The 16,414-nt window shown below is 43.2% G+C and overlaps 1 protein-coding gene across 1 annotated transcript in view; it reads right to left on the reverse strand.

Annotated features, from left to right (window-relative positions):
* Positions 1-14,817, reverse strand: part of LOC139235556 (zinc finger protein 235-like) — a 247,839-nt gene extending 233,022 nt beyond the window's left edge. The window contains exons 1-3 of the mRNA XM_070866610.1: positions 14,773-14,817; positions 13,608-13,832; positions 5,545-5,551 (exon numbers count right to left, since the gene is read on the reverse strand). Coding sequence (XP_070722711.1) covers positions 5,545-5,551; positions 13,608-13,832; positions 14,773-14,817 — 277 coding nt within the window. The remainder of the gene's footprint in view (positions 1-5,544; positions 5,552-13,607; positions 13,833-14,772) is intronic.
* Positions 14,818-16,414: the final 1,597 nt, after the last annotated feature.

Raw genomic sequence — 16,414 nt, forward strand, 5'->3', positions numbered from 1 at the left:
AGAGTGGAGAGAGGAGGGTAGTAGATTAGAGGAGAGGAGAGGACAAGAGATGGGACAAGAGAGGAGAGTAGAAAAGAGGGCAGGAGAGGAAAGAAGAGTGGGTAGTATAGAGGTGAGTAGAGGTGAATGGAAAAGAGGGGTGGTGAAGTTAGAGGAGAGAGAAGACAGTGAATGAGAGGAGGAGGTGAAAAGAGGGTAGAGGAAAGGAGAGCAGATGGGAGGAGAGGGTAGGAGGGCGAGGAGAGGAGTGGAGAAGAGAGGAGTGGAGAGGGTACAGGAGAGCAGAAGGAACGAGAGGAGCGGGAAGGAGAAGAGAGGGGAGAACATCAGAGGACACAAGTTGAGGAGAGGAGTTAAAATGAAAGGGGAGAAGAGGTGAGAAGGAGGGGAGATGAGAAGAGGGGAGAATTTAGGGGAGCGGAGTAGAGATGATTGGAGTGGAGAGGAGAGTGGAGATAGAAGCGACTTGAAAACAGGGGAGAGGAGAGGATAGGGGAGGAGAGGAGATGATTGGAGATGATAGAGCAGAGGAGAGGAGATGAGAGGAGAATGGAGGAGAGGAAAGGGGAGGAGAAGAGGGTCGGGGTGAGGGGAGAATGGAATGGAGGCGTGGAGAAGTTAGGCGAGAGGGAAGAAAATGAGGACACAAGAGAGTTGAGGAGAACAGCTGAAAGGGGAGGAGAGTTATGGAGAGGTTGGGGAGATGGGAGAGGAGAGAGGAGAGAACGGAAAAACAGGTGAGGAGAGAAGTGGAGAGGAAAGAGGAGGAGATGGGAGAAGGGATGAGCCGAGTGGAGAGGATAGAGGAGGAGATGGGAGAGGAGGAGAGAAGATGAAAGGAAAAGGAGTTGAGCAGAGGAGAGAGGAGATGAGAGGAGTGTGGAGGAGAGGGGAGGCGAGAGCAGGAGAGTTGTGGAGACGGGAGGAAAAGAGAGATGAGCGGAGAGAGGAGGGTAGAGATGAGCAGGGAGGGGACGAGAGTTTAGGGGAGGAGAGTTGAGAAGAAAGCAGAGCAGGGGAGAGTAGAGGAAAGAAGAGTAGATGTGATGAGAGGAGAGGAGAGGAAATTGGAGTGAAGAGGGGAGGGGATTAGAGGAGAGGACTGGGGAGAGGAGAAGAGAGGGTAGGGGCGAGGGTAGGAGAGGAGAATAGAGTAGAGGAGGGGAGAAGGCAGGGGAGAGGAGAGGAGACGAGCATAGGTGAGACGTGAGGAGAGAGGAGAGGAGAGGGGAGTGGTGAGGAGGGGAGGTGTTGGGGTAAAAAGGAGGCTTCTCTCCTTTAAGGTGGACTAACTGATGTAGTTAAACGACACCTCGCCCAGCTTCCCACTGTATAACGTCCAAGGAAGTAAACAAACGAAACCTCAGGTTTATTTGTTTTATTCCGAGCAATGCATGGGAAGGTTCAATTTGGAACCTCTGAAATAGAAGGGTTTTCAAGCATAATTTATACAGGTGTTGGATAGGAGCTTTCCTCCTGCAAATCATCGATAGTTCTATTGCTATTAGCGAAGTTACATTATTTGTTGACTCTTATCAGACGGGCTCTGAGTGGTACATGCAACTGCCCATCTCTCATCTTTGTTTTGTTCCATTTTGCCCTCTCCCCCAGTCTATCCGATGCCTGGTGTGGTTGTCCTGGCTTCTTTATCTCTTCTCAGGGACTTGTAAAGAAAACTGCTGACTTTGGCTGCTTAAGTCTTACTAAGGCTAAGCTATAATATACTGCGTATAAGTGTGTTATACCTTTATAAGCAAGTGTTACATACATAGGTAATTGATAAGTTCACAACCTTCAGCATAATTCTGACCCCCTATCTACAACCTTACTATTTATCCTTTACAATTCCCCCTAATGGCCCAAGATAGCCAATGTCGCAATTAATTCCACATGGGTGAGCTTCCAGGGGTGTCCTTTCACTTGGGTAGTGCTACATCCCGAGCTCCTGGACCTATCTGTTGGTTTTCCCATCAAGGTTATACTATGAAAGTCCTTTTGCCGGACTGTCTGATTTCCCTTTCTTCAACGTGTTATCTATAGTACGGACTAGGGCTTGCCTCTTACGTCGGTTACAGCTTTTTAAAGGATAATACTAGCAAGGTGAGTTCCCTTGCACTACAACCAGTACATTGAGTCCAGCATAGTTCGTGTATAAGTCCTTTCTAGCCAATATTTTCTCGGTGTTCGAATAATGCCCCGCCTGGGTTATCCTCTCTTTCTTCTATTTTTCATCCACTTGGGCTCTTCTCTATTATAACGAATTCTTGCCCTGCCTGGGGTATCCTCTATGTTGTCGAATGGCGTCCAATTCAGTCCAGTTTGTTTCTCTTTCAGTTCGAGTATCGGTTTTCCTTGTTGTCCGATGGCCTTCGCATAACCTCCTCAGGTAATGTCCATCATTGCCCCGTCGATCTTTCCTCCTTTAGCTCAGGGGTTATAATAAATCCTTTTATATCTATCTCGTCAAGTGGAGTAAAGCAGAAGTCAATATCCATAATGGTGCATGAAGTGTTCCTATCTTCATTTCAGTTGCCGTGATGCTCACACATGAATCTCCATATCCTCGTGGAACAGCGATAATTTAGTAGTAATGTGTTAGCGGGGTGATACTCAAGGTGCACCCGTCCACTTGGTTATATCCACAGTCATCTTTGATCATTCGTAGTGGATCTCGACATAAAGCAACTTGGTTATTTTTATAACAATCTACATATGATGGGACTCTTAGTACTGTTGTTCTCCTCAGTTACATTTCTGGTTTTTCATCGTACCGCACACGAGTTTGATTCCTTTTTTCTCCTACATTGTTTGATGTAGAGTATCTACCATTGTCACATCATCCTGTCATATAGATAATAAAAAATCTATTTAATGCGCGGTTACACAGCAGGCCTTTGGGACCCAAGCATGACTGTTTCTCTACACCTCGCAGGCATGAGTCATGTTTTTGTCTAAGGTCCAGTTGGTAAATATATCGAGTGTTATCCAATCCGGCACCTTTCCATTCTGAAGCTATTCAATGTTATGTTGTATTCCATTCAGCAACCATACTCCATATCCTACACATACTAATTCTGTCTGTATGGTTTTACTTAAGTTCGTTCCTGCTCTATTCATTTTTAGTTCTGGCGTGGTCTCGCAATGTGTGGGCCAGTTTACTAATTCCCTTTCTGCGCCATTACCTAGTTGTGTCTGTAACTTTTCATGATCCTCATCCCTTTCCAGCAATCCCTGTAAGGTTTGTGTTTCGGCGTTAACTCGATCATCTACCGTGTCTGGCTCTATAGGTTGCAACTCCCGCAACGTATCCCACCCTGTACCATTTCTAGCTTCCCTCTTTTTCCCCTGTCCCGTTTTTTACCTGACCCTTTTTCGACAATAAACTTCATGGCTTTTGATTCACGGCCTTTAAGTGCTCGCAGGGTCAGGTTTCTATACAGGCTTATACTGTTTAACCTGCAGATGTTGGTGTTAGTTATATTGTTTAAATTTACAAATACAGTAATTATTCGCTGACGTACCTGAAGTGTATCTTATCCTTGGTCTGCCATAGCAATTTCTCTTTTGCCCCAGCGTTCACAGTTGGACACGTTTGTGGCGCTGGGCGTGTGATGGTCGACGCCCTGGTTATGCTCACTGTTGCTAAAGTAGTGGGTGGGGCCATGTTGGTGTGTCTGTCTCTGGAGATATCCCTCCACCACCATTCATAGATGTTGAGTGAAATCTGCAACCCCTTCCCCTGGTGCAGTATGTTTGTCCCTCCTGATTATAAAACACAACGCGGTCTTATTCCTACTAATTATGGTCCCGTATTATTGAGCTATCCCCAATGTTGTTTCGTTTCCTTGTTACGTTGTTTTATGCCCGTTATTTAACTCTACTATTGTTCCGTCCGTCACCATCAGTGTTTTTGATTCTTTATTAAACTAATGTCGCCCAAGTCCCTGTAATATTGGCCTTGCCATCCATCAGTCTGTTGTCCCTGATATGAGGCTGCGTTACTCCACGTTATTTCCACGAGCTCTTGAGTCCAGCAAAAAACAATATTTCCCGGTCATCACCGGTTAGTTAGTGACCATGCTTTTTTAACTGGATCCAGTGTTTCCACTTGCCGATACTCCTTATAAGCACCATAACTTACCATGATTACCTGATAGAGTCCGGTCCATTTGGATGCGAGCCAGGACCTCTCTGGGGTAATCTCTTGACTGCCTATTTGGGGTGTTTGGAACTTCTGTTTCTTAGTGTCGCTATCTAAATCCTTGATTTGCCAATCTCTAGCCTGTGTCTTTACATCATGTAACTGCTTACAGAGTTCCATTACAAATTTCCATAATTTTTTAGTTCAAAGATATCATTCCTGTCGTCCGACTAGGGGTTGATTTGAGCTTTATTTCTACTCGGGGTATCCTGTCTACCCGTCCCTTTCCATTCTCCTTTATGTGGGATATTTTTGCCTAATCGCTAGGCGCAGGCCTGTTTCATTATCTTCCCTGTGAAGTGTGAACCTTGATGTGAGTTCAGCTGCAGTGCCATTATTTCTTTTGCAAGGATCCTGGCCATGGTTTCTACTGAACAATTCCTAATGGCGAAAGCTTCTACCCACTTCATAAACTGGTGTATTATAACGAAGCAGTATGTTTTCCCCTTGTTGCTGGATAATGGTCCAGTAAAATCTATCTGCAAGTTTTCTCAGAGTCCCTTCGGTCGGGGCTGATGTCCCATTCTGATCTTTACTTTCCCCCCTGGGTTGTATTTTGTGCATATCATGTACCTTCGACAGAGGTGCTCTATATCTCTACCTAGTCCCTTCCATCACCAGCATCTGGACATCGAGCTTATCATGTTGGTTCTACCTGTATGGACATACCCGTGGTGTAAATTTAACAGACTCCCCTGGATACATTCCAGGGCCACCACATTCCCATCTTTCCTCCATATCCCGTCGGTCCCTTGTTGGACCCTCTCTGCTTCCACCCCTCCTGTTCCTGCGGAGTGACTTCTCCCTGTACCGTAAGCATGTTTACTTCCTCAGGCCCGATTGTACATGCTCTGCCTTGGGCTTCCCCGGCCAGTGCACCTGCCACTCGCTTGGTTGCTTCATCTGTCCATGCATTCCCCTGTTCATACTGCTCATTATTTTTTACGTGTGCTTTGACCTTTATTATCGCACACTCCAGGGGTAGGAGGGAGGCTTCCACTAGATGTTTCCCAATCTCCTCATGTTTAATCGGCCTCCTCCTGAGGTCGTGTATCCCCGTCTGCTCCAGGCTATCATATAATCATGCACTACTCCGAAAGCATATCGACTGTCTGTATAGACGTTTACTCATTTTCCCCTAGCCAGCCTCAGAGCCTCAGTGAGAACCACTAACTCAACCACTTGAGCTGATAGATTCTCTTCTAACCGTCCTTCCCCTTTGGCCTGACCGCTGCTATCTACCACGACCCATCCTGTCTGTGGTGTCCCATTGATATAGCGCCAAAACTCATCTATATATAGATCCATGTCTGCCTCCTCAAGCGGGGTTTCACTTGCCTGACTACTTCTCTCATCTTCTTCTGTTGGGCTACACTGATGCTCCTCTCCCTCTGTAATGATCCACCCTGCAGGCGTCTTTTATTATTGTTACCGTCCCGTTGGGTTGGGGGGGGGGACGCGGGAGAGGAGGGGGGAGAGCATTATTTTCCACCTTGCCCTTTGTGCATCGAATACAGTTTTTAGCCTTCCAGTTTTAAGTAATTCTACTAAGGTACGCTGGGTATGTATAATAATGCACCCTGACATTATTATTGATTCGTTAACTCTGATGGCCCAAGCCGCACAGTCGAGGGCAGCAACGCACCTGGACAGTCCTGCAGCTACAGGTTGCGGTTTATCTGAGTAATATGCCACTGGTCTATGCCTGTCTCCATGTAATTGAATCACCACCGCGTTATAATGATGTTTAATATGGTAGGTATAGACGTGAAAGGGCCTTTTCTGGTCTGGTAGTCCCAGGGCTGGAGCACTTGTGAGAGTTTCTTTTAACCGCACACATGCAGTTTCTTGATCTAGGCCCCAGTTTACTGGCTCTTAGGAGGGTTTCCTCCCTTTGACCTGGTGAATATAGGTTAAGTCATCTTGGCATATTCGGGAATAACATTTCTGCAGTAGTTGAATAGCCCTAGTACCTGCCTGACCCCTTTCACGGTTCCTGACCTGGGGATTGATTGAAATGCTTCCTTACTGTCCTCGGGCATCTGGCTCTTCCTTTACGATATTATGTATCCCAGACATGTTACTTCGCTCCTTCCTTCTCCTAAGTCTACTGGATCCAAAATCCCTGACAATATTCGATGAAATATGCTCCGGCTGTGATTGAATCCCTGTGGTACCTTGGCCCATGTGTATTGTTTTCCCTTTACCGTGAAGACAGCATTTCCTTGGATCACTTTGTCTAAGGGGATGGTCCAAGTTCCATTCACTATACCAGCACGGTGAATATCTTACGATCTGGATCCAGGCCATTAAAAACTGTGGCCGGACTTGCCACTATTGGGTGTTCTCCGGATGTCACCTTATTCAGGGCGTTATAATCGATAGTCAGTCGGTAAGACCTGTTGGGTTTCTTTATCAGCCACACAGGTGATTTAATGGAGGCTATTACATGTTTCAATACACTTTGCTCCTCTAATTCCTGCACTATCTGAAGACCGCTACCTCAGCTTCAGGTGTTAATTGGAACTGCCGGTGAGCTTTGTGTTCGGGTCCAGGAATTTTGATGGGTGATATCTCTACTAATCCATAATCTTGTTGCATTGTGCCCACAGAGTCGGGTATAATTGGCACACGCTACCCCATACAGCCTTTGTTTCCCACTCAGGTTGGATTATGGTTGTTCCTACCAATCGTTGCTGCTGGTGTCCCGGATGTTCGAACTTAATTCGGTTTTCGTGCTTATCTCCCAATATAATCCGGTTATGCTGAGGATCTATCAGTACCCCTATCTCCCTTAATGTATCGATGCCCAATATGTTGTCTTCTGCATTCTGACAGCACCAAAACTGAGCAGGTAGCATTACCCCTGTACTTCTAACAACACCATCTCACTTAGGGTTGCGTTCTGATATCCCCCACCCTCTATTTGTAAGTTGACGGTCCTATGGGTCAGGGGCAAATCTATGTTGGTTATTGGGTGTTCTCGGGTTGGGGCAGTGGTGGCAGTGGTACCAGTGGTGCTGGTACCTGTCTGAGCATGTCCATCAGATCTTTCCTGGTTAATGGTGTTCCCTTCTTTGCCTGTTGGTGGCCTCGCCTTCCTGCGCCTCCCCCATTACTCCAGCAATCTTATGCCAAATGTCCAAGTTTACCACAATTTTGACATCTCCCTTTAGAATTTCCGTAAACTCTGCTTTTCAGCGGGCAATCCCTACTGAAGTTGCCTTCCTGATTGCAGTTTAAACATATCAGGTGAGCTGCGCGGGAGTGCGTCTCTTCCTCCTTCGTCTCGGCTGCTACTGCTGTAGCTGCTATTTTTGCTCTTTTATCCCTTTGTTCTAACTTTAACTCCTCTGCATGTTCTGCCCATTCCAAAGTTTCATCATAATAATCTCCAATGTTAAATGCTCACTTAATTATCTTTTGATGTGCCTTTCAAAGTCTATCCTTAAACATTTTCAAGAATTCTGCATCATTTCTGTTGCGGTCATCAGCCCCAGAGTGGTTTTTATATTCAATCCACTTTCGTTCCCCATACTCCCCAACCCTTTTCCCTGCCTCTTGAGTCAAAATATTCTACTCCAAACTTTTGTCAGAATGCTGTATTTCTACTATTTTGCTTTAGCGGTTGGTAACTTATTCAATAGAATTTGTCTCCTGTGGGCTGAGGGGCACCTCCTGTTTGGTAATGTGTGCTGATCTACATCCGCTGGAGGGAATGGTGGTGATGCGTATCGGAATCACTGATAAATAGCCATTATCATGTACCGGTGCCCCTCTACTCTGCAGTCATTATCCCTGTCTGATTGACTGTTAGGTTGGGGTTGTGGACTACAATTACCCACCGTGGGGTACACCTTAGGGATAGTGCACTGCATTATCCGTCTGGTCCTGTCTTTATCTCTTCCAGCTTATTTATCTTAGCTTCTAACGCTTGAATTTGTTTTGTTTGAGTATCTATCTGTCCTCTGTAGCAGGCAAGTATTATTGCATAGGCTTTCTTCGTTTTATTTTTATTCTGACTATCCCACCATGTCTTCTGTCTGTCGGGTGAGTCTTCTTTCTTTTATTAAGAAATCCAAACTAATAATGTCCAGTGTAAATAAAATAGCTGTCAATGGAATGGGTTAACTCCACTACAGGTTTGTAAGAAATTCTGACGTCATTACGTGACTTCGGGTATTCATCTGAAAATATTTCCCCAAGTCTTTGTGCTTTCAAAACTTGATAAGAAATTAGGAATCCGTTAAAATAGCAGAAATTATTAGTAAAGTTGTCAAAATAAAACCTTCTCAGCGGGAAAGGCAGTATTTTAGATTAAACTCCAATTTCTCTACACATCCAATTCAAATATTTGCCAACGAGTTTTTCATTGATTTAAAGCGAGACCACACATTTTTAACAGCTATTCTGTTTACAGAAATCCAATTTCCACGCAATCTATATACATTCCAGCAGTTTGTTTTTTTTACAATCCCGTTCACTGAGCAAATCTTATGTTTTATTTCTCTCGGCACAAAATCTAAACTTCGCTGCCGGTCCATCTTTTTTAAAAATTCTGTAACTCCCAGTTTTTTCTTTCTGTGCTGAGTTCGCCTAGCTTACTACTTTTCCCCCTTTTGAATCCGAACTTAATCATTTTTTGATGACCTTACTCCAGTCCATAGTTAAACATCGTTGTTTCTCTTTCTCAGCACAAAGCTTTGTCGGGTTTAACTCGTAAGTTTTTATATTTAAACCAATATCTTTTTCACAGCCAATTTAAATCTCGTTTCTTCAAATGAGGTTTTGTAATTTGATGATCTTCCTCCAGTCCATTTTCCTCAACATCTTTGTTTCTCTTTCAAGCTGCTGCAGCTTTCAAGTTCACATTTGTATCTTTTGGTAAAAACAAACTGTCCTTTGTAAATTCAATTTGCTTTTCCAACATTTTTCTTTTCTTTTATTAATTTTCCATTTATTTCAGCTAGCATTTTATCCCACTGGCCAGTTTTATTAGGATCCTGGGGTCCCACCCCACTTTTTGGCTTGAATTCCTTCTTGCTTGCATTGCACACGATCAATACCAGCTTCACTGTGTTATTACCATGTCACGCTTCAGGACATACGCCGTATATTTCCTCTCACGATCGCTGGGGTACACTCTCCCTTTAGTTGTATTCCTTCTTTTTCAGGCAATACACCTATCCCACCCTTGGTTTTCAGCCTTCTGTGATTAATTATAACTTGTCCTACAGCTTACCCCTTCTAAATCTTTATACAGATTACCTCCTTCCCCGTCAATGCTGCAGCCATGTTGCTCCTTTCAGAGTACAACACTGCTTATCTGGTGCTATCCAAGTTCCTCCCTTCTGAATCAGATATCTTGGATATTCCTCATACTGTTTATGGATCGGACCTAACTCAGTCTTCCACCCTTGCAAACGATTCTACCCTATACACCATCCAAGGTTTCGTTTCATTTTTATTTTTCCTGAGCAAAGGCAAGACCAATCTCACTGGTCTAATATCTTCACTTCTTTCTCCTTCCCTAGGGGTCAAAATCCCCATTCCTATTGGCTGCATCACATCAAAGCCTATGACTTTATTCCCCTAAACCATTTTCTCAGTTGTCCTTCATGAATAAACAAAGGGATTTGATTACTCTCTCTCTTGTCTAGTCCCTTCTGTACCACATTCATCATAAATGTCACAGAGGCGACACATGATACCTCTAGTAAGCCACATCGTGTTCCCATTCACTTTCTGTATCTATTCTGTTTACTCCTGCTAACCTTGCTGTGGCTCCTATTCTGAGCTATCCTGTCAGCTCTCACTTTCCTTGCGATTTAAACTGATTCTCCTTGTGTTCCCCATCTTCCTCATCCCTTGGTTCCTGTTTTGTATTCTTTACTAACACATCCTTTCCTAATTCTCTTCCAATTTTGTCTATTAACTGTGAATATCTCCCTTCACATAATCTAGTTGATAGATTCAAGCTCATATTTAAATCTTTTGATTTCCATTCACAACTTAAAAAAACACATTGTTATATGATACATTTCTAGATTCAGTTACTTCTAGTCCATTAAAATGTGGGTTATTTTACTGGATCGGACAGGTCAAGTTCTTTATGTGAGGTGGGATGTCATTTTATTAAAGTCCCACATATGATGATCAATATCAGCGTTTGTACTTGGCAAACCAATAGTTAACATTACTGATCAACATACGACATGTCTTACTTTAAAATAACCTGCCGTCATTACCTTTTTAGTTTGTATTGAAGTATTTTATAATGGTCTTGAGTTGCTTATTGTCCTGGAGTGATACTAACTCTTAAGTGAACACTATTAATTTAGTGTTTGGGGTCAGGATGTGTCCCAACCCACCTGGTTCAGGGGAGTCTTCCTGGTCTCCCAATCTTCCCAAGGAGCAGGCTTTAGGGTTCTTTCTCTATTGCCACCAAAATTATGCTTTTGAGGGTCTCTGAATCGGTTTATCACGGATTGCAAAACTAACCCTTTTGAGGTCCTCTGCTTCCTCCTGGAGATCGCCTCTCACTTGGATCCATGTTTTGTTATGGAGCCTGTGAGGTCTGGCCTCCTTATCTCCCACCTACAGCTTGTAGCTGATCTGTACACAGCCATGGCCACCTTGTCCAGACAGAGACAGGCTGACTTTTTTTGTTTTTAGCCTCTCTACAAGCTTTCTTTGTTCAGTACTTAGTGGAGGCCTTGAAACTGATGACCATTCCAGCTGTAAGGAAATCCTAATTTGATCAGCATTCTCGCTACTGTTAAGTCTAATGCCTCTGACAGGTAGCAGTGTGTTTAACTCTTTCCTGATTATTTCAAAGTCGCTTTCTCTATGGAGAATGTGTCACGACCTTGATGGCTTAAAAATTTCTCTCACTCTCCTGAGCCACATTAGCCATTTCATGTTGTGCTGTTGTCGATAACTGAGCATGCCTGAGACTCGTTCACACAAACACGCAGCGGTATCCCAATATCATGCCACATGTGGCATCTGATCCAAACCATTTGAGGTGATCTTATCAAAAGATCGTGGGGTGTCTATAGATCTTTGCTCATCTCCCTCTGCACGGTCCCGATGTCTCGGGTAGTGGCCAGGCGATCAAATTCAGTTTTCTTATTGTTCAGTATCGGCAATGACACAAACATCTCAGAGAGAAATCTTAGCAATTTCCTACACTTCCCTGACTTGAACAAGAATTTACATTAACACCAGATTGTACCCAGGTGATTTATGACAATTTGCCCAGGAACAATAAGTTCAGAAAAATGTCTATTTGGAGGTGTAACTTTCCTGTTTTCCTCTTATATCCTCACTCATTTCCTCTCATTACATTTTATACAGTGTTCACCATTTCATTCATGAGCCCGGAGGAACTTTACTGTCTAATACAATATTATCATACTGTCTTTAAACATCGATCAAACATTCCCACTTGGTTCAAGTTTTGACCCAGTTTCTTTGTTTAATTTTATTTAACCAAACCTCTTCTTTGACCTTTTATTCTCCAAAATATGCCAGAAAGCAATTCAGTCTACAAGAGGAAGGATGTTAGTTACCTTGAGCATAACAGTCACCCCCGAAAACTTATTTCTGAATACATAGTTTGGACAGAACCATAGAGACGGGACCTTTTCAAAAATAAAACTTAATTATCTCCATTTTCATCTAAATTTTCCTTCCCATGTGTTTGACCAGCGACGCTTAGCAATATATATATATTTATATAAAATCAGTTTTAATTTCACAAACAAATTATGCCCAGACTTTGTCATTTTACAAAGTAGACAAAAGTAACTATAGATACAAACACTGTATCTACTCTATCAAAACCTTTCATCATTTTAAAGACATTAGGTCACCCCTCAGCCTTTTTTTTCAAGAGAAAAGAGACCTGGCCTGTCCATCCTTTCCCAATAGGTATACGATCGCCTTTCTGCTGTCATTCTTGTAAATCTTCTCTGCACCCTCTCCAGAACCTCCTTATCCTTTTTATAATATGGTGACCAGAATTTCACACACAAAGTCTAACCAAGGTTCGATACAAGTTTAGCATAACTTCACCACTTTTCTATTCTATAACAATTCAATTCAATAACAATCAATCCCAATAATTAAACTCAATACTTTAAATTTCTAAGTCCAACTTTGTCAGCATGCTGTGACATTCGATGTCTGCAGATAACTGGAGATAATTTTGTTTTAACTGCTGGATCTTTTGCTATGCCATCAATCTCTTATCCAACTGGAACTGGCATTGCCTAATATGGTCGTCTTTGGCTACGGCATAGTCCAGAGACACAAGTCTGCATTTTCTTCAACATACATCAACAATGTTGGAAGCACTGGTCTTCCTGTGGCAAGCACAAACCACTAGTCTTTGAACTCTTCTTATTCTAACATAATATTTCTAATCTAAACATTCTATGATGAAAATATCCTCGGCCAGTTGGTTGCAAACACCAATTGCTGCTCAGTGAAATCTCTCTGTAATGATAACAACCACATTTTCCCCGATATGGAATGAACTAAAAATGAACACCTTTCAGAAGCTGAATTAACTGAGTTCCCGATGCCAACACCAATCTCATCTTCCATTCACTTCAACTGAAAGGAAAATTCCAGATTGTATCAGTCGGGATTTGAAAGATATTTACAACAGATGCTAGATATTCTTAGAGTTAGCATTGTTCTCTATTCTGTCTACTCGAGGGGTTTGATAACAGACTTTCTCCAGTAAATGTAGAGCTGGAGTATTGGGCCGGGATGTATTTACTTGTTCATCTTGATGACTCGAAACCGTTGGCAATTATTTGATGTGATCTGTATTTTCTTATATACATTTCCTGAGTGGATTCAAATTTAAATTGAACCCAGGTTTGCAGGCGTGATGCTCCATTCACACATCGAAGGTGAGAGAGATGCTGTGGGACACACGCTAAGTCCAGTATCTGAAAGTGATTCACAGACTGGGTTTTGTGTTCAGTTATCCCAGGCATGTTATCGACACCTTCCCACAATAACAAGGCTAGGAGAGGTACTCTGGAAGGTAAAGGGAACTGGCATTTGTCCACGAGAGTAACCGAAGGTATGAGAACTGAAATAATCCAGAGTTAGAAAGGAGAAAAGGCCCCAAAATGGTGCAGTCAGTAACAGGACATCAATTAGTCTCCCCTTATCTTGGAACATTAAATGTCGACACACTCTGTTATTGAAATATCGGAACATTATATTCCAGCCCAGTTATACGGTTATTATCATCAGAAACAAACTTCAACTGTCGGAATGGACACGATTCAGTCGGGATGTGATTAACAGCTGCAATGTTAGCAGAATCCAACCCCTGCAGTCACTTGTGAACTTGCTGGTGTCTCAGCAGGCTGGATGTCACAGTGAATCCCTTCCCACACTCAGAGCAGGTGAACGGCATCTCCCCAGTGTGAATTCGCTGGTGTATCACCAGGCTGGATGAATGAGTGAATCGCTTCCCACACTCTGAGCAGGTGAATGGCCTCTCCCCAGTGTGAACTCGCTGGTGTGTCAGCAGGCGGGATGACACAGTGAATCGCTTCCCACACTCAGAGCAGGTGAATGGCCTCTCCCCAGTGTGAACTCGCTGGTGTATCAGCAGGTCGGATGACCGAGTGAATCGCTTCCCACACACGGGGCAGGTGAATGGCCTCTCCCCAGTGTGAATGTGTTGATGAATTTTCAGCGCAGACGGGTAGCTGAATCCTTTCCACAGTCCCCACATTTCCACGGTTTCTCCGTGGTGCGGGTGTGCTTCCGTCTCTCCAGGTTGGATGATCAGTTGAAGCCTCCTCCACACACAACACGTTTACAGTTTCTCCCCGCTGTGAATGGTGCGATGGTTTTTCAGGCTGTGTAACTGGTTAAAGCTCTTTCCACAATCAGTGCACTGAAACACTTTCATTCGGGTTTGTGTCTCAATGCTTTTTCAGTCACACTGATGTTTGTAATCTTTCCCCACAGACAAAACAAAAAAACATTTCTCCTTCCACATTCAAAGGCCGATGATATTCAAGTCCTGCTGAATCGAGTGACTCTATCTGATCACGACGTGACGTTTAGTTTGAGTTTCCCTTCTTCAAATCCTCCCGTTCTAACACCCTGCAAAAAGAGTTGACAAAAGTCATCACTGTAAGTACCGGATCGAAATTCAGAAGAGACAATTCTAGTTTCTATGGAACATTCTTTCCTTCTGCTGTGTGGTTTTAATATTGACTTAATAAAAATAATAAAGAGGGAGAAGATAGATTGAGAATAAACTGACAAGAAATATAAATACAGTCACAGCTTCTGCAGATATATAAAAAGGAAGAGATAGTTAAAATAAAGGTTGTTCCCTTCGAGGATGAGACGGGTAATTAAAAATGAGAAACAGGGAAATGGCAGAGACTTGAAACAAATATTTTGTGTGGTCTTCACGGTGGAAGACACTAAAAACATTCCAATAATAATAGACAATCAAGGGGTCACAGGGAGCGAGGAACTTAAAACAATCACTATCACGAGAGAAAAAGTACGAGACAAACTATTGGGACTAAAGGTGGACGTCCCCTGGACCTGATGGCCTGCATCCTGGGGTCTTAAAAGAAGTGGCTGCAGAGAAAGTGGATGGATTGGTTGTAATCTACCAAAATTCCCTGGATTCTGGCAAGGTCCCAGTGGATTGGAAAACCTCAAATGCAACACCCCTATTCAACAAGGGAGGGAGGGAGACAGAAAGCAGGAAACGAAAGAACAGTTAGCCTAACATCTATCATTGCGAAAATGCTGGAGTCCATTATTAAGGAAATAGTAGCAGGACATTTAGAAAATCATAATAGTCAAACAGAGACGGCATGGTTTTTTGAAAGGGAAATCACGTTTGACAAATTTGCTCGAGTTCTTTGAAAATGTAACGAGCAGGGTGGATGAAGAGGAACCAGTAGCAGTTGTGTATTTGCATTTGCAGAAGTCATTCGATAAGGTGCCACATAAAAGGTTACTGCTAATATAAGAGCTCACAGGGTTGGGGGTAATATATTAGCAGAGATGTAGGATTGGCGAACTAACAGAAAACACAGATAAATGGGTCATTTTCAGTTTGGCAAAATGTAACTAGTGGGGTGCCACAGGGATCTGTGCTGGGGCATCAACTATTTACAATCTATATTAATGACTTGGATGAAGGGACGGAGTGCACTGCAGCCAAATATGCTGCTGATACAAAGATAGGTGGGAAAGCAAGTTGTGAGGAGGACACAAATAATCAGCAAAGGGTTATAGACAGGCTCAGTGAGTGGGTAAAAATTTGGCAGATGGAGTATAATGTGGGAAAATGTGAGATTATGCACTTTGGTAGGAAGAATAAAAAGGAAAATTATTATTTAAATGGAGACTACAAAATGCTGCGGTACAGAGGGATCTGGGGGTCCTTGTGCATGAAACACAAACAATTAGCATGCAGGTACAGCAAGTAATCAGGAAGGCAAATGCAATGTTGGCCTTTATTGAAGGGGAATGGAGTATAAAAGTAGAGAAGTCTTGCTACAACTGTACAGGGTGTTCGTGAGATGATTTTGAGGAATAGACAAAATATCTAAGCATTGATAAATGCATCATCTAACATCTCCAACTGAGCTAACCTGCTGTAACTATGTCAGTATTTGTGTCAGCTGTGACTCAGTGGGTAACACACTTGCCTCTGGGTTACAACGTTGTGGGTTGATGTCGCACTCCAGAGACATGAACACAAAAATCTCGGCTGATGCTCCAGTGCAGTGCTGAGGAACTGCTGTACTGTCGGAGGTGCTGTCTTTTGGATAACATGTTAAACCGAGGCCGTGTCTGCTCCCTCAGGTGGACGCAAAAGGTCCCATTGCACTATTTCAAGCAGAACAGTGGAGTTATCCCCGATGTCCTGGCCAATATTTTCCCTTAACATCAGTAAAGCAAATGATCTGGTCATTATCACATTGTAAATTGGTTGCTGCGTTTCCTACATTACGATAGTGACTACACTTCAAAAAGAACTTAATTGACTGTAAAGCGCTTTGGGGCATCTGGTGGTGGTGAAAGGTGTGCAATAAATGCATGTCTTTTATTACTCTCCCTTCTCCCATTGTGCCTCCTTTTGTCTGCTGTCACTTCCCCACCTCCTCTTCCTCACCCAACTTTACAGTCCATTTCTTG

Source organism: Pristiophorus japonicus, chromosome 23, assembly GCF_044704955.1.
Source record: "Pristiophorus japonicus isolate sPriJap1 chromosome 23, sPriJap1.hap1, whole genome shotgun sequence".
NCBI lineage: Eukaryota > Metazoa > Chordata > Chondrichthyes > Pristiophoridae > Pristiophorus > Pristiophorus japonicus.